General features: G+C 43.7%; 2 protein-coding genes across 5 annotated transcripts; both read right to left on the bottom strand.

The window, feature by feature from the left end:
- Positions 1–23: 23 nt before the first annotated feature.
- ildr1b (immunoglobulin-like domain containing receptor 1b) lies at positions 24–5,388 on the bottom strand. The gene is given in 12 exon segments (XM_027005153.2): positions 24–1,414; positions 1,585–2,028; positions 2,030–2,076; positions 2,079–2,155; positions 2,157–2,415; positions 2,542–2,608; positions 2,611–2,669; positions 2,948–3,094; positions 3,341–3,460; positions 3,661–3,810; positions 4,236–4,406; positions 4,981–5,388. Coding segments are annotated over 12 exon segments (1,632 nt in total). The 5' UTR covers positions 5,033–5,388; the 3' UTR covers positions 24–1,375.
- A 719-nt stretch (positions 5,389–6,107) lies between these two features.
- Positions 6,108–17,618, bottom strand: ildr2 (immunoglobulin-like domain containing receptor 2). Of its 4 annotated transcripts, XM_035522873.1 has the most exons (10): positions 17,489–17,618; positions 15,090–15,419; positions 13,980–14,099; positions 10,829–10,885; positions 10,039–10,185; positions 9,721–9,885; positions 9,005–9,118; positions 8,251–8,449; positions 7,514–8,147; positions 6,108–6,756 (listed from the first exon to the last, which is right to left on the bottom strand). In XM_035522873.1, exons 1-10 carry the CDS (start codon positions 17,532–17,534, stop codon positions 6,721–6,723), a joined length of 1,848 nt encoding a protein of 615 aa, XP_035378766.1. In that variant the 5' UTR covers positions 17,535–17,618; the 3' UTR covers positions 6,108–6,720. The 4 variants fall into 4 exon arrangements, with proteins under 4 accessions (XP_035378766.1, XP_035378768.1, XP_035378767.1 ...); XM_035522875.1 differs by lacking the exon at positions 9,005–9,118; XM_035522874.1 differs by lacking the exon at positions 10,829–10,885.
- Positions 17,619–19,112: the final 1,494 nt, after the last annotated feature.

The raw sequence follows: 19,112 nt of genomic DNA, 5'->3' as shown, positions 1-19,112 counted from the left end.
TTCACTCGATGTGCGATTTTCTCCTTTTAAACTTATGCCACAGGTATGCAGCTAACAATGTTGCTTCAGCAAAAGGTGTAAAAATGTTAATCAAAAGAAAGACAATACTCGTATTTTTTCATAATTAGTGCTCATGTTGTCAAAAGGTATGCATTGTAAACTACCAAATAAAACATTTCTTAATTTTAGGCCAATATGCAGTCACAAGCTGATTCAACAATTACTAAAACACTGATTGTAATTTAAAACACGAAGTAAACTTAGTGTCACAGACAAAATTAATGCGTGTTTAAGTCCAGCAAAAACGTGCAAAGTGAATTGAATTCTGGTATGCATTTCGATCTTCATTAGCATTTGACGTTATCACTAGTGAAAATCCAAATTAGATTCCAATTCAGCTCCATACAGGCTATTGATGCCCATAGAGAATAAACTGAGGACATGTTCTCAGGCATATTAGTACTAGTATGCAGTATTTTTGGCTAAATGTTGGCCACAAACTCTCATGCACAGATCTGAATGCCTTCTAAATACAATGCTCCAATGCCATTTCTCACTGACATAAGCTCCTTCTTTTGCTGGCTGGTGCGCGCGCGCGCGCACGCGCACACACACACACACACACACACACACACACACACACACACAACCTCCCTTTTCAGCCTGGACAAATATTTATGCACAGGGAATATCATTTCCACTTCAGTAATGACAGAAAGACAACAGACAGCACCACACAAACTGAATTTAAAGATGTGGAAAAGATGGAGGGTTGTTAAAAAGGGCCATTTCCTGTTTTCTAACTGATTAGTATCGAAAATAAGGATTATCTGGCCACTGCTTTTGAAGGACATTTCAAGAATAAACCTAATGAATAAGTGTAAGGATATGGGTACAAATCTTCCTTCATATCATGCATAATAAGACATACAAAAAACCCACCACCATTCACTTAACAAAAAACAAGATTCTCAGAATATACATTGAATCACAACTTGCCAAGACAAAACTGCTTAAGAATAAGTATAAAACCTTAGCTGAAGAACTGTATAACTTCCGAGCACTCATGTGCCTAACTTCACAGCACTTCAAAAGGTATACAAACAAAAACTCAATACAAAAATACATGTTTAAAACTATATAAAATGTATTTAAAAGATTTGTAAATGTTTAAAAATCTATAAATTAAAAAGGACAAGAAGCATAAAAGAGTATTATATTGATCATTCAACCTTCTTTTAGTGCTGTCCAGCCTTGGACAATGCTGTAATTTCTAAAGGAAGTCCTAGCACCACTCCCTCCTACCTTAAGTAAACATGCTAATTTAGACAGTCACTAGCGCGGGTGAAAATACAGGACAAGGCAGGATGAGGCTTCAAATCACCACACTGACGCCACTGCGAGAGCTCTTATCCTGAGAGCAAACAAGTAGAGGGAAGGGTATGAAGGGTAAAGAATGTTCAAGAAGGAAGGGTACAGGAGTATGAACAACAGAGAGAGAAAAGTTGAAGGCGTCAGTTAGTTAGCCAAGGTGTAAAGGATTAAGGACATATTACCTTGTTGTTCACCACCCTAGATGCCCACCGAGTAGCGTCCGTTGGTCCTTCCCCTGTGTCCAGGCTGGATCTCGATGGAGGAGTAGCTCGGAGGTTTTTCAGTCCAGGCTCTGTCTCGTGATCTCACAGCTCCTTTGTGACCATTCTCCTCCTCGGAGCTCCAGGAGGCCTGGCGAGGACTGGGGAAGTAACTCCTGTCCTGGCGAGCACACCCCAGCTCTTGCTCCGCTACGAGCTCGCCTTTTCTGCGCATGCGTGTACGAGAGCGCTCTCTGTAGCCACGCAGGATCCCTCGCCCATGTGGCGAGTCGGGGTCCCGCCGAGAGTCAGTCCGTTCCGGCCGCCCGCTCAGGCGGTTCGAACTGCCGCTGGAGTGGCTGGAGAGGCGGTTCCCCCCGCGGTGCATCCCTCGGTGCCCTGCGGGAGGACAGGCTTGGGCCCGGCTCACGATTGGAGGCAGCCGAATGACCCTGGCGCTCCACCCCGTGGACGCCCATCTCCTCCAGGGCTGAGAGCATGCTGGCGGACCCGAGTGAAGGACACTGTCCCGCGATAGGGGCTGTATGGGCTGCTCAGGCTGGACTGGGGGGGGGTGCAGCCTGAGGATGCAGAGCATGAAGCGGTACCCCCGGGTACTGAGCCAACGGGGAGACAAGTGAGGCTCCCACATCCATCGCCCTCACCTGTCTCTCCAGGAAGTCCAGCATCGGGTTGGTGCCACGTTCACTACCATGCACACTCTCAAGCATGGTGGATTGGACATCGTGGGGAAATGCCATAGGTGGGATGGGCTGGGGGGAGGGAACAGCCATTGGTCCCATTGGAATGTTGTTTTTAGAAGGAAACTCAGAGAAGGAGCCTAGGAATAGCAGATTAAATACAACCAGTCTAATCAGAACAGATAAAATAGTGTCAGTGAATGTGAATGAAGCACAGCCATGCATCTCCTATTCTTAAGCTAGTGACTGTGGGCGGTGTTACGGACCGGAGTAGAGCAGAGGGTGTGCCTGAGAGGATGTTCTGGAAGTCATTGTTGGGATAAAAGGGCTGGCCAGAAGACCCAAGGAGCCATGGCTTTCTGAGCATTACGCAACATCCTGTGCTGCATCACATCTAGAGGGAAGAAAAAGACGAGAGGGAAAATTTGCGGCGCACCGACGTTAGGTTATTTTGCATCATGTTGCACGTTTAAACCTAAAAACTAAGGATAACTAGTTTAAAGCAATACAATAAAGTCTATTTTTGTAAATTCCAACATCATATGCGCTTGCATTTGGCCATCAGATCAGATAAGACAAAAGCATACACCGAAACACTAGTTGAACTAGACGAACGCTAGACGAACAACTGCAGGCGAGGCTGCTGGCTGAGGAGGCGATGTGTGTTTGTACCTTTCTCTGGACAGCAGCACACCTTTGGACAGCAGGGGCAGCGGACGTAGCAGCAGCATCTCTGAGGGCAGCACTGGCAGCAGCAGACACCCAGGAGTATGATCAACAGCAAACCCCCGATGATGATCAACAACACCGTCAGCCAATCTGAGACAGGGAGCCAGGCCATAACGTTACATCCCATTAGGTGACACGCTTTCTGTGCTTACTGATGGGAGTAATGCAACGTTTTTTGGTACACGTCCAAAATGTGCCAAGTATTCGATCAGTTAATGAAGGCCCTTTAAGCACTGGATCATCATTAAGATTCAGAAATACACCAATTGTTATTAATGCCGCCATATTACAGGATTTGAACGAGGTAATAACCAGTAGACAGCTAGTCGCACTTACTGTACACAATTAGTTCGACTTCCTGATCAGAGTCTCCGATGGTGTCTCCAGCCACATCAATTGAGCAGAAATACACACCATTATCCCACCACATGACCTCGGTGATGACCAGGTCGGCCTCTGCACACAAGCACGTTAAGAGAAATAAATGTCCAATGACTTTACAGGCACGGAGTGGAAAAGCACGCACTCTACAGGAGCAACACCAGGCTGATGTTCATACACAATACACCAAAGACAGACACTCGTGACCCTTTTCTAATCACTGGGCATGAGTGTCTGCGATGTGCCCCAGCGTTTTTGTCCAGGTCTGGGTTTACTGTTTAGGATGGTGATCTTGCGTTCACGATACTCAGCCCCCAGAATGGGCTCTTTGTTGCCGTTCTTCTGGATGACCGTGCGAATGGTGCGCTGGCGGTCTGGGCAGTCGTTGGCCGGGTTCTGGCCCAGAGTCAGAGCAGCCTGGTAGACTGAACAGAAACAGAGAATACGAAGGTTCACACTAATTTAATATTAACGGGCAGGGAGAACGTGACAAGAACAAGCTGTCAGTATCTGTACTCTGACAACCTGCATTTGTTTATTGAACATGCAGATATGCAAAACAGACCCATAATTAGACAACTGTTTCACTGTACAAAGGGCAAAGAAATCTTCAATTTATAAATTGTTTATAAATGTATAAACCATTACAATTCAAAGACAGTAATGTAAATGCATAGGTGTTTCCTGCTCACAGTACTCATATAATGTGTTTTACGTTGGGTGGTGTGAGCGGTGTTGTGTTTATATGAAACCTACACAACTGTACAGGAATTAAAGAAAGAATGGAATTAAAGAAAACTGAAACCACTGCATGCTGTCTGGACTTCACTATGGTCTCTGCGATGTGTACCTGTTGTGTAATACTGCAACACTGGGTCCAAGCAGAAGGATTTGTAGCGCCATGTAACCAGAACCTCTTGCAGATTAGCTGAAGTAGAGTAATCACAACGTAGGATGACGGAGGCAAACAGCATTGTACTTCTCTGGTTGTAAGGAACCGTCACCTGGATGGCAAGCAGCTCTAAAAAAGTGTGAGAAAGAAACTCAAACGTTCTCCCTCACTCTCACAAATATTTTATTTTATCATATCCTCACTTTGTGTAAGAAAATCAAGAATAAACATTTGTGAGAAAGCTGTGCTTTCTGCTGGGATAGGACAGCATGGCTACCATGCCAGAACGCAATTGTACCGAGAGCTGTAACCTTTTGCGTTGCTGTGAGGGAACCGCAGTGATGAATAAAATGTGACAATACTTCGGTTTCTAGCTTGCTTAAAGCAACAGGCAGTTGTTTTGTGAACACACGTCTCCGTGGATGAACCAGGGGATACTCCCGCCGTTCAGCAGAGCCACAGTAAATTAGTAATTAAAGAAATAAGCCACAAACGCAGTTTTGGTTTTTTAAATATTGATGTGTCACGTGATCAGGTTTGTTTTTTCATCATGTTTGCACCTGCAGGGAAGATGATTAACCCACACAAATGTACAAATAGAAACTAATAAAACTGTAGGTAGTAGCGCTCTCTGTCTATGCGTGTTTTTAAGTACAAAAACCGATTTTTTTTGGAAATAAATAAAAGGCGTGTAAAACTTTACCTGCAGTGAAATGGTTGTAGAACAGCGCCGCTATCAAAGTATACTTGTTCATGGTTTTACCGCACACGGAAAATCTCTTCGATACTGTCACAAAACGGCACCAAACTTGGTCGCTCGGCTTCAGGCTGTTATCTAACAGAAGAACAACCCATCGCATAAGGATAACTTCGTGCGTTGTTCGGAAAAAGGCTCCTGGTTTGACGCAACTTTCTGTCCAGGTGTAAAGGTATATCCCACAGGCCCTTCAGTTCACATTCCCCTCCCCCTGCGATGGTGATATCATTAACCTTACCACTGAACGGGTCTTCGCCGTAGACAGCATTATGTAGTTTTTGTTCATCCTAAAAGCCAAATTTCACTGCATTAACTGCATTCGCTGTAACCTATTATCTTTGTTTGATGGTACAAAGTACAAATAATTAATGTTCCACCAGTTTATATATACTACCACAAGGGGGCGCTCCACCGCTTGTTTGGTAATCTGGAAGTCGAGGCGACATGAAGATATTCATCGTCACGTTGTGTCGGCTTTTACATCGGATTCACTGCTAGCTACTGTAAAACCTAACGTTTACACAAATTATGCCACCAATATATCACTAATTTCACATGCCACGTGTTTAATAGAGCGTTATTACGTTATTTCCCATAAGCCCAGGTAATTATCGTGAGTGCAGAAAGGTATTTTTAAAACTAAAAACGCAATAACTTTGCAAACACATTTGACTTGGAGCGGATGGAATATGTAGATGTTGTGAGATTAGTTTACCTTATATAACGCATAATTGTTTGGCTGTGCAACGTGTGTGTGTATATGTGTGTAAAACATTGCACTGGGTCCTCCTGTCGTAAATCCAAATGAAGCTGTGAGCACAGAGCACCTGCGGGGGTCGATGCCAGTTTCCTCCTATTGTACCGCTATTTCCTGCTTATAAACCATGTTTTCCTGTCCCGTTTCCTGTTATATGGTGTATATATATATGATGCTGTGTGTTCCTTACCAAAGAGGCGTGTTATGCATATTTAGTAGTTTACACTGATATGAGATAAGAAGCACACATATTTTATCGTTAGTACACACCTGTTATCAGCAAGTTATTAAATAAACATCACATAAACCTCACACATTAGATAGTAAGGGTTTATATCAAAACAATCATTATTTCAAATAAGTGGCACATTATTTGAACTGCAGTCATTTGTTACACTGAATAACACTGAAATGTAAATTTACTCTAAAGTGCAAAACTATAAAAAGAATAATAAAGGCCAGCATCCAAATACAGTATTTAACCAGTACAAAACATCAAGGCTCTTGGTAAGAATAATACTACAAAGTCTTATGAGTCTTTGTTCAGTCTACAGGGGTTTTATGGCGTAAACTGAGCAAGCATTCAGTTTCCTTCTGTAAACACCGCAATCACTAAAGAGATGAATATAGTTTGGAATTCACATCCATGAATGCAATAATTATGTATGTTTCAAACACACGCACGCACGCGCGCGTGCACACACACGCACACACACACACACACGCACACACACGTGCATTATCTCTGCATTCCTGATTGTGATTAACACCTGGCTCCAGTGCCACTGTTCCTCGGGCACACAAGGTGCACAGTGCAGATCGATTCATGTTACCCTGTGCATCTCTCTGCGGACCGATGCATGCAGCCTTAAGAGTCCAGGCTGATCGGCAGAGTGGGTACTCTGGGCTCTGGAGCCTCACCCATGGCTTCAAACAATGAGGGACTCTCTGCTTAGATGTGAGGTCTGTTAAAAAACACCAAGAGCCACATATTAGAGACCCCACAGACATGCAGCAAAAGCATGGTTAGTGTGAGGCTTGGGAGCATGGTAGTAAGCAATGCTCATTTAGTAAGGCCTTTTAGTGACACACTGTATGATAACTGTAATGTCCAAACCTTAAAGCTTTTATCCACTTCAAAAAATGTAAACTCAAACAATTTATATATAAAAAAAAAAAGCTTGTAAAGATTATATTTGGACAAATGAGAGCTGTAACACAATCAAAATACAAATGATCTTCTTTTATATGTGTACAACCTTATACTTCACTTTGAAATATTATATACAGGTATGAAAATAGTTTTGAGAAAAGCCTCAGAATATCCACCTCACAGAGCACACAGCAGGCACAGCAGATATGGGCCACAATCAGCAGCCTCATACAGGTAGTCAGTCTAATACATCCTGCTTCTGAAGTCTTGCTGTCTCTAGACTTTACAGCTCTTCTGCTCTGAGACCATGTGGAATCATTTTTCTCGCGTTCCTGAAGCTCCAGGTGCGAGCTGTGTTTCTTATTGTGATTTTCTTAAATTTTTCAGGACTTAATTCTTCCATGACTTTGGTTTGGAATGTGTAGAAACTCCCACTCTGAAGGGCTGTACCTACACCTGCGGTCCAACTTCGGCTTTGCCGACCCTGCAAGCATCTCCCCGCCTCCCCCAGTCTGTGGGGAGGTGGTTACTGAGGGATGGAAGAGCAGCACCTCCTATAGGTAACTCACCAGTTTCCTGGGCTTTTCCTTGTCCTCCCTGCGCTCCTTCAGGGTCCGCGAGGTGCCGTGACTGGGGCGGGTATAAGAGAAGGGCTGCGCGGCATTCTCCAGGGTGCGATACCGCTCCCGTTCTGTGCCTTTCTCCGCCCGATAGCGCTCCGCCTCACAGTACGGAGGCAAGGGGTCATCCTCCTCAGGCCGGTAGCTGGCTGACCGGCTGTTCTTGGAGCTGTCCTTGGAGGGCGTGTCGCTGTCCTCGTCGGCCCACCCGCCACGCTCTCCACGCTCCCTGGTCTTGCGTTCCAGCAGGGAGGTGAGGTAGGTGTCGTCGTACGATAGGCTGCGGGCGGCGTACCGCTCGCTGGCGCCCGTGTCCCGTCTCCTTCGTGGAGATGGAGGAGGGCTACGCTGGTACCATTCATCGGCGGCGTCATGGAAACGGTGTGGCCTGTCCCGGTATGTTGACCGTGGGTCTTGCGGCCTCAGCTCCATTTCAAAATCTCGCTGGGGTCCACGGGGGTCAACCCTCCGCCCAGCTCGGGGGCCGTAGCTCCTCGCAAACTCCTCCAGCTCGTCCAGAGAGCCGGTGCGACCCCTGCCATCGAAGGCCTTCCTGTGCAGGTGTTCTGACCGCGGGTTCCACCTTCAAGCAGTCATGGCGTGTTATCCCACACAGGCTGTAGCTTGTGACTGGACTACCATGAAAACGGAAACAGATCATCCGCATGTAATGAAGAGCATTGTACCTGCTGCTGACCTGCTCCTCATCGCGAGTGCTCTGATAGCGTGCGGACCGGAGCCCGGGACCTGTGGGGGCCGTGCAGATGTGTGACTCAGCTTCGTGGTCGCCGATTGGTTGCAGAGCTTTCTTCTGCACCTGCCGATAGGTCTGCCTGAAGTCTACATCAGCCTCGTGCAGGGAGCTCAATTCTGATAGGCTGCGAGCTGCTCACACAATAATATCATTATGCAATATTTATGTCACACTGAAATCATCAGATATTTGTCAAATCATTGCTGAATAGAAACAGACCTAATAAAATCGATTTTTAAAATCCTCTTCCCTTTGAACCAATTATTCAGTATTGAGTCAAAAAAAAAACCCCTCTTTTTTGAGTTCAGTCTACATACACCATAAAGTTAAACTGTAGTTTTCCCTTATCGAGAACAAATTCACGTCACGAGTTTGTAAACCTTCCATGTGAACATGATGATTACGACAGTGGTGATGACGATGGTGGTGATAATGCTACTCTTGATATATAACATTCCTTGGTTTCCAGTGCTAGTAGTGCTGTCCTATGTCCCTTTACGCCTTATACATGAACACACACACACATCCACACCCTTCATCTAGCTCATGACTAAACAAATACGTCAGTGAACTTGTGCTGTCTCTCATGAACACTTTCACTCTTGCTGCTTTTCTGTCTCTCACATACACAGACGCACGTACATGGACTGATGGCTGAGAAACGCGCTAACTGCATACAGGCTTACATGGATGGCTGGCCCCCTTGGCCGTGCGGAACTGTGCCAGGTCCCTCTCTATGTAGTACACAACTTTCATAACGTCCTGACCCTGACTGGCCTGGAGACGATATCCACTGCGCACTGTGGACACACAGATACACACATGCTGTATGCTGTGTGTTGTTGCTGTGCCCAGGCTACCACCATTGTCAAAACTGATGCTACACTATGGATACCTGTAAGAAGTGCTTTACTTTACTAAAGTAACAATCCTTATCAGCTAGGGTAATTACCTGGCTTCAAAGCTGCCTTAAGTCTGTCCCTTTAAGGCTCTGTCTGCCTGACACGCTAATGGCTCATTAAGAATATGAGGACAGCTTTTTTTTTTTTTTAGCCAAAGTTTACTTGAATACATACAAAATGTAAACGTCTGCACTTCCTGTTCTCTGACACACAACTGACATTAATGAAGATGGAGGTGGAGTTAGTAACATATTCGAAGGTTTTAGGGGTTAAATGAGTTTGTAAACATGAGTTTGTAAATTCACAGTAAAGATTGAGGACAGGAGTTTACTTTAAAGGAACCGAGTGCCGTGCTTCATTTGAATATATCAACAAACAATTTGTCCCTTGTGAATTAGGTCGGCTTCCTTAAATTGTTTGGGAAGCTCTACTCTTTTAATATAGTCAGTTTTTTGTTTATTGTGCATACAGGATAGGATTTTGAGGCCATTCTCACTGACCTCCAGTCATATTGCTCTCCATAGGTGGGGGTGCTGCAGATATTGTGGGCTCAGCGATAGGTGGTACAGCGCGAGGCACAATGGGAACACCCGGAATGTAGTACGGGGAATACATGGCAATCTGGGTGGGCTGTCCACTATTAGCCTGCTTCCCTGCTTCATATACTGGAGAGGAATTCATGTCATCACAAAATTAAGATAAAACTTGCATCAGTATCCTACTAGAAGTAAGGCATTGAGTAGGTGTTAGTTCACGCCTGTCTGTATAGCTGTGCAAATATGTTTGTGTGTGTGTGTATGTGTGTGAAGAATACCCACAATGCTTTGGGCAGCAGCAGGTATCTGGGCAGCAGCAGCAGCGTACATAACAGCAGCAGGAATGTGGGCAGCACTGACACCAGCACACCCCAATGAACAACAGGAACAGCAGACCAGCCAGGACTACACATCCCACAAACACCCACTCTAAACGCCGGAATGGGAGGAAGAGAAGAAGAGAGAAATTACTACAAAACAGCAGAGGCTTTTATTAGATGATTAACCAGGCATTACAAGGCATTACAGACTCATAAGGTCATGACAGTATTGTGGGATATCTGTGCACGTCCTATAAAGCTTCCAAGCAAGAGCCCAAACCCAGCACGGATGATTCAGTCTGTGTGCTCTCATCTAGCTCCTTATCTGTAACAGCAGTCCCTGCTTCTGGACTAATCATGCACTTCCTCAGGACAGGGGATAAACTTACAACAGCCATCAGCTAAAATCACGTCCCAAGTGACTGCTGACATGCTCGCTATAATCAGCACTTGGTCCTCTTCAGCCAACAATGGCTGTAGTTAAAACAGTCTCCCTACGTGTGCTCATGTGCTTCGATTTAAATCATTTTGTTAGGCGACTCTGCTGTGCGGCGCAGTCGCCTGCTTTTCTAAATGAAGAAAACGAGGTTGAGGACACATTTTGGCAGAAGCGGATTGAGCAGGCAAATCAGTATAAGTTGATTTCAGGAGGCAGAACGAGGAGTACGCGGGGTAAGCTAGACACACTGACAACGGAGGCAAGTCGTGCGGCAGAGCGGACCAGCCGTGGGGGGGCGTCGTAGCTGCTGTACCTGGCATAATCTCTAGCTCAAACTCAGGCAGGACGTCATCCAGCACACCTGTCTTACCTGCAGAGAGGAGAAGAGCACAGGTGAGCAGCAACTGAAAGGTCAAAGGTCAGAGCTAGTCACTATGGATTAAGCAGATGATTGGGCAGAGGGTTTTTTTAAGATCAGGGAGGTTTAATCACCCAGCAGGCATGCAGGAAACAGGCCAAGCTGATTTCCATCTGATTGGCCTGATTTTACGACTTATAATTTGAAGCGTGCAAGATTTGTTTATTGTACACAGGAATGTAAATGATGAAATATGCAGAGGATTTGTAAGCCTATAATAAGCATGTCAAGCATGCCATTGTGAATGGGTAACAAAAAATATGAATAGTCATGTCAACACTTCGGGCACCACATTTAAGCAGCTCTGCCAAAGGCAGCCAGTATGATTTATGAAATCCATTCAATTGACAGTGTGTGTGTGTGTGTGTGTGTGTGTGTGTGTGTGTGTGTGTGTGTGTGTGTGTGTGTTTAATGCAGACAGGGGATAGGGGTTAGATGACATTCTCCGGCACAGTCACTAATATTAGCAGGGTGCTGAGTTATTCAAATATTACAGTTCAGGCGCTTTAAGCAACCACGCAAGACTGATAAGCAGTGGCACAGCACATGCCTGCCTCGTGCAAACAGGCACTCAAATTATACCACTAATGTTCAACACAAAGCATGACAAAAAAGGGCCTCAACTTAAACCTCATGCATGATTACAGTAGTTTATCACATATCAAGACCAGTACTGAAACAATTTTGATATCAATTTATTAACCTAAGTGCTACCTACCTGAAGGGTAATTATTAGACTAAGGGCTAACTGCAGTGCCAGCTTCGAAATCCAGCTAAAGGACCATAATTCAACTGGTAAGTGCATTAACTCCAGTAGGAGCAATAACAGCATAAACTATGGCTTAACATACAAAGAACACGTGCAAATAATGTGGCATCGTTTATAATGTAAAGTGCCAATATGAACATACATGGCTGAGGAGTATTAACTTGGTCTTATGCAAAGACATGTAATCTAAAACTTCACTGAGCACCATTAGAATTGTGCCTATCCCAATTAAGTGTGCAGTGGTGTCCTGCACATTAGTTAACGTTTATATTTAGCGTGATCACTGATCCAGTTCTCCAGTTTACATAAAGACAGAAGATGAGAGCAGAGGCAGAACCAGTGGATACCCAATCAGCAGGCAAAGCGGCAGAGAGCAAAGGATTATGGGAGACTAATTAGCTATTCAGACTCATACAAGCAAGGGGGTGGGGGGTGGGGTGCTCCATCACCATGGTAACAGCATTGGCTTTGTTTGGAGATAGGGGGTGTTCTGAAGCACTGTCCAATCAGCACCTAGCCATGGTCCATCTTCAGACCCTCTGCCTGAGAAAGCTTGGGTAGCCTTACACATACAGTGCAATTTACTTTAAGTGCACTTTATAGATGCTTGGCACACTGCCACAGTTAAAGCATATCCCCACAGTGTAAACTGATGCTAATGTTCAATCTAACTTCACAATAAAAGTCCAAATCAGCACACAGGGGAACTGCAATAAATGCCTCCCTTCTATAAAAGCCTCACAGGGGATCTCAATGCACCACATCACTCAAAAACAATTCTAATTATTGTTCTGAGGCACTGAAGTTTATTATTTATGCAAATCCGATATCCATGCTTAGCCATATCCCTCCCTTTCAAATGTGCATGCCGGCAAAGCATGATGGTGTTTTTGTGAAGCAGTGCCCTCTGACATCATAAGCAGACCCCACTGAGAGTGAGGGGGTTTGTAAACAGCCTGTCTGAAGGGGCATGTCTCAGTGTCCCGGAGCTGCTGTGCTGAGTTAGCAGTGTGTGTGTGTGTGTGTGTGTGTGTGTGTGAGACCCGGGACAGCTTTCCTTCCTGCCTATCACCCTCATAAAAACAGCACAGGCCAGTAACCTGAGAGGGGAGGGAGAGAGACAGACAGAGAGAGAGGTCGAGAGATAAAAAGTGAGACTGAAAGAGAGGGGAGTATGAGGAAATTTGCCGGTAAGAAAGTTTGGGCTGGGAAAAAAAAAAATGTCCAGAACGCAGAGCCAAGAGGATCAACAGTTGAGTGGAGCAGAGGAGATAGGTTTCAAAGTCGAGTCATGGAGAACACCACACAGCCAGTGGCAAACAGCCAGCAAGTTTAATTTAGACCAATCGTTCGACCCCATCAAACACTCTTTGAATTTCTCTGTCAATCTTCTCATCTCTTCCTAAGCCTATTACAGTGTGCTTACTCAGAGGCCACAGTGGGCTTCTTCCATTTCCCAGTCCACACATAACTCCGCAGTCCTCCTGGCTAAGATTAGCTCTGACCAGCTATATGTCTCCCTCTTCATTTTCTTCTCCACATGGCAGGGTAATAAACTAGACAGCCTGGCATGCCTTGACCTCTGGGAAAAAGGCCTGTATTCCCATGGCAGCAGCATGGATCTGGCTTCCATGTCCGTTGGTAGCAGTTATTTATATTTTGTCTGGTGGAGACATGACTTTAGCAAACACAGCGCCAATAATCAGCAGTGGCTCTTCCTGGGATGCATACTTCAGGTTCGCCTGACCTCAGAGGGGACAGACGAACAAAGGCTCCTCTTATTAAGGATCAGATCCCTGCCGAGAGGTCTGCATCGTACATTCGTCACCATGGCAGCCTTGTAAGGGCACCCAGAAATGTGGACCATGCTGTAAATTAAGACTTTGCATTGAGAGCTCTTACAGACACAGCAAACAACACCAAAACACACAATGCTGCTCTGATCTCCAAAGCCAAGTTACTAAATTAAAGAAGCTTAAGCTACTCTTACAATTAAACAGATACTGCGCCCTTTGCTTTCAGAGGCTGCCTCAAGCCAAGCATCTTACAAACATATACGTAAAAGCACTTCTAAGACTGTGGAACAGATGCTTTGGAAAGGACTAAATGAGTTCTGCCGGACACACTGGACAATGTGGATCATTTCACATCTAGCAATTTCTCAAGCTTTTATTCTGCTCAGTTGAGTAAAATGCAAACTTAAATGGTCTTTCATTTAGCTTTAGTTTTGCGAGTCTTTTTAAAAGCTGGATTTCTTTTTTTTTTTATTTGACTCACCGAGCACCAGCAGCTCCAGCTGCCCTTCTGTCTCGCCGTCCACGTCATCACCGATGATCACCTTGCATGAGTAGATGCCACTGTCCCCCCACTGCAGCTCCCCGATGCGCAACTCCGCATCTGCACGGCAACAGCGACACATTCTCCCTTAGCAGCTGGTTCCGATCCGACAGCTGCGCTAGCTGCGCTAGCTGCGGTTGCGCTACCGTAGCTCTATGCTTCAGCACGGCAGCGCAAAATGATCGGACTCTGCTCCAGCTGGTGAATATGTCAGGAATCTATGCTAACTTCGTAGAATCCAGCACAATTATGTCATTCGGGACTCATGCGCATGATCAACCTTAGGCTTTGTCGGAGGGTGAGACGGTGAGGGGCGAGAAGCCTTTGTTTAGTAAGGTCACAGGGGCAGATTGTTTGTTTTTGATAAAGAGTGCAGGGGGAAGGGTGTATGAGGAACAGCAGGCCAGGGGTACCTTCACGAAGGCCAGCGTCTGGCCATTGTTCAGCCTACAGGAAAAAAAAACAAAACATGTCCACTCTATTTGGGGAACAGGAAAAGCACAGCGCAATCACTGGCATTTCACAATCACAGATGACTTATGTAGAAAACCTGTGGCTCCAAAACATGCCAGAAACTGTTGCCTCTAGATTTTGAATTAATTCAGAGATTAGTACAAGACTGATAGCATCAGAATCCTTTCATCAGGTATCACCTAATGCAATATTGAAATGTATATGATGATGGTATACAAATAAGGATCATGCAGAGCATGTAGACAGTTGGTTTCCCTTTCACTCAGAGTTCAAAATTGCCAGAATGATACCATTGGTTAATCAATGACGAGGCCAATCCCCCTCTCAAAGTCTTTAAGTTTTGTATTACTCTACTGATTACCTCCTGCCAATGGGAGCCCTGTCATCACTACTGGGCTTGGCGTTTGCTCAAATGGAAATGAGCTCAACCTGCAATGAAACTACATACACTCTTCTTGTGCTGTCACAGAGGACAACCGTGAGAATTCTTTCCAATCAACAGTAAAATCTACTGTCCGGGACAGAAACTAAGCTCACAGCTAAAGTTATTCAGATACCCGCATAAGGATACTTTACTGTTTATGATGGAGATGTCTCTTGTTTTATAGTGCTCAGCCAGGGTGAAGGAGGATCCCTGTCGGGAGGCCACGATGCGGACGGTGCGGCTGCTGTCGGGGCAGTCCAGGTGGGCTGTGGCACCCAGCTCGGAGCCCTTCATGCCCAGAGTCTCAGGGAAGGTGAAGGAATCATGGGTGCGGTCAGTACAGTAGGAGCTATACCACCACTGCACCACAGGGGTCTGCTTGGAATGGGTGCTGTACTGGCACGGCAGGACCACAGAGGAGAACAGCATGGCAAACTTCTTCTCATCCCTCACCATCACCTGCACACCACTGCAACTGAGCACTGAGTAGAGGAGGGTGAGGGAGTGCAGAGAGGATCACAGAAGTTATGCAATTCATGTAAATTCAGTGAAACCACTGAATTTGAATTCAACAAAAATGCATGGTTGAGTCTTACTTCATACAGAAGAATGCATACTAAAAATAGTATTTTTAGCCAATGATAACAACAAAAATTTGCAGGTACATTTTTGTTTACCTTTACAGTTCCTTTAAAATGTTTTTATACAGATGGTTTTCTATATATGAAACTGACTAAATGAAAATGTTTACTAAACAATAACTGACAATTAGATGATCTGTGCTTTTAAAAATACAAAAGAAAACATTGATCCTTACATACAATCCCTGTTTGAGTAATTATGTGTCACAGTATGCCTTGATTACATCAAGCTCTTTCCTCCTGACTGTGTGACTGTAACATGTGCCAAATAAAAGCCAGGAAGGATGACTGCCCTTTCTATTCCAAGAGGAACCCACTATCAGCTGCCGATCAGGCTGAGAGATAGGGAAGTGACAACCAGAAATCACAAATGCCTAAAAACATCTGGGTCTCCTCCTCCACTGTGTGTGTGAGTGTGTGTGTGCCTGAGGATGAAAGAGAGTGTTTGTCCATCTGTGTGTGGGAGATTTCTGAACAGCGAATTGGACAGAATCAAAAGTGCACAGGGAGGTGGATCTGCTTAGTGTGGGTGTGTGTGTGCGTGTCTATGAGAAGTGAAATTCCTGGCTGTGTGGGAGGTGTGGAGTGGTAGAGAGCTGTCATTTTAAAGAGAGGTCAAACACATGTGAGCTTGATCATGGTGGGGTGGTTCCCGTCTTAACATTCCCAACCAACAGGAAGCAACTTGAGGAGTGTGAGTGTGAGCTCCTGAGATACAATTTAATTCACTCTGTGGAGAGGAACAGTTCATCCCCAGATTCCAGCCTGTTTGCTACAAAACTAGCAGAGGAAAGACAAGCCTCTTAACACCACTGGTGAACTCCATTCTACAAGTCTTCATGCAGGAGCTATGTAGGCTCTTCCTTTGTCCATTTGTTGCTGGTCTGACTCATTGTTTGGTGTAGTGGAGAACCCCCACCCAAAAAGACCCAGAACAGGAGGGGGACGTTTAAATCCCACCAATAAGATAAACCCAGTCAGCCTTGAACATCCAATTAGGTATGAGAGATTTCAACAAAACCGTTACAGGATTGCCATATTGGGAAGTATGGTATTGCCAAACTAATACTATAGTAACCAGTTAGAAAACAATTTTCTTGGGTCAGCAATTAAGCTAGCAAAGCTCATTAATTGAAGTTCAAGTTAGATAATAATTCGACCAAAAAAAAACACAATTAAGGGGCCCAAATATCACTGATTCCCGTAAAAACACAAAAAATCAGGTCATATTTAATCGCAGTCACCTGCCCCTACCACTGGGTTTAAGCTTGCGTGATATTTTGCGAAAGCAATGGCCAGTTTTATCCCCCAGCAGACACTTGCAGCATAGTTTGGTATCATCTCAAAGGCATGTCCCAGAGCTGACCCAATGTGGCCTCATTCCAGCGGAGGAGACTGAAGCGTTGTCGCCCACAGCAGGATTCTCCAACTGAACAAGACTCAGTGTGTAACTACACGCTCTTGAAACTTGCATACACACAAAAGCTCGGGGAGGCAAGCAACGGACTACCTTGTATTTCCCTTTTGCTGATAAAGAAGTTGTCTCTCTAACTAACTGGGTTTACACCACGAACAAGACCGGGGTTGAAATGCTGCTACTATATTTAGCACAATAACGTATTATCGACCACTCTTACCCTACACAAGCAAAATGGGAGCACAACATGCTGAGACCCGTTATCAGAGAAGCACGCATGAGAATAAATATGAGAAAAACAGAATGAATGCACGTCTGCGCATAATATAATCAGTTATACTTAGTCGTAAAGATCTGACTCAAACACCCAGAGAGAGGGACCAGAAATAAAACGCGAACGGGATGTTTTTTTTTTTTCTGGCCTGGAGGTCCAACCTGTTGCATAGCTCCGTTATAGATCCTCTATAAATTAACTATTACATTGAAAACTCACGTGAAAAGAGTAGAAAGGGAATCCAACGACTCGATAAAATAGTCATCGTCCAAATAAGGGCAAGTGAATTCACTTCATGTTCCTGAACTCTCTTCGTCTCATTCTCACGTCCACTCGGCTCACTGATGGATAATTCAACTCGGTCAAGAAGAGTGGAGTGTACCATTTTTAGAAACGGGTATAAACACGGCGAAATTAGTCATTTCAAAAGAAAGTTTGCAACGACCAAAGATGATATATGTATAATGGGTACACATAATACTTTTTAAAATACAATATAGGGATATTTTTTGTCACAATTAATATCTGAGACGCTATCAAAAACAAGTCATTTGCAACAGGTTTTTTTTTCACTCCCCATCTTTTAAATTGACGTGCCCACGAAGGTTAAAGAAATGCATAACAGTAATGTTAACAGTAATAACAGTAATGTTATTAACAGTAACAGTAATGTTATTAACAGTAATAACAGTAATGTTTTATATATATATATATATATATATATATATATATATATATATATATATATATATATATATATATATATATATATATATATTATATAACATTATATATATAACATTACTGTGGGCAAGTCTTCCTCAATCTAAATATTTCTAATAATAAATAAATAGGCATATTGTATGTGGAATCATGTTACACTGAAAGAGAAATTACAATAAAAAAAATTCAATGAGGCTCATCTTCTCTATAGACCTAAATGCATATTTTCTGGCAATACTGCTAAAATTGAGTAAGTCAGTAATTAAATAATAATAAATCAACGCTGAAATAATAACAATAATGAAATTTGAAACCAAGCTCGAGACAAGTTAATTTAATTAGAAAATGCATTTAATCTTTATTGAATCTCATGTAAAACATTAATTGAAGTCAAAATGCTTAAAAGATTTTAAAATAAAAATGTGCGAGATTTAGAAGCATAAAATTAAGCACCTCTGTAAGTTATGTTCCATTTATAATTATGTCCCATATAAAGCTGATTTTAACAAAATCAAAACATGCCAAAGTAACAACAAAGACATAGACATTTTAAAAAAGGAAGAAACTGATTGGGTCACATAAAATTCTAGTTCTGTATATAAAATGCATTTACTGTGCAAAAGCAATTAACCTCCTTAAAAGTCATAAAATTTGGCAGTGGTGGAGCTTGAAATGGCGACTTTCCATTTACAAGTGGAGTAACTTAACCACTGAGCTGCCACATTTTAAAAAATTATTATTTTTAACAATTCACATATAAAGGTGTATTGCCTTAAAAATATGCTTTGAAAATTATTGTTAGGTCACTTCTTTAAAAAAAACAACAACCCGACACTCAAAATGAATTAATTTTGGCGTTGATTAAGATTATATTCTGTGCCAAAAATGAGTAAGTGAAATGTGCTTTTTCCATATGTATTCACACGTATGCTGTGGAAGCTCCAGGATTCCACATATGAAAATCCTTGCCCTAATGAGCATACCGTTGCCTTACAATATACCTTTACATGTGAATAGTTAAAAATGATCATTTTTTTAAAATGTGGCAGCTCAGTGGTTAAGGTACTCCACTTGTAAATGGAAGGTTGCCATCTCAAGATCAACCACTGTCAGGTTGCCA

Source organism: Electrophorus electricus, chromosome 25 (assembly GCF_013358815.1).
Source record: "Electrophorus electricus isolate fEleEle1 chromosome 25, fEleEle1.pri, whole genome shotgun sequence".
NCBI lineage: Eukaryota > Metazoa > Chordata > Actinopteri > Gymnotiformes > Gymnotidae > Electrophorus > Electrophorus electricus.
This window is presented reverse-complemented; position numbering and strand designations above follow the sequence as displayed.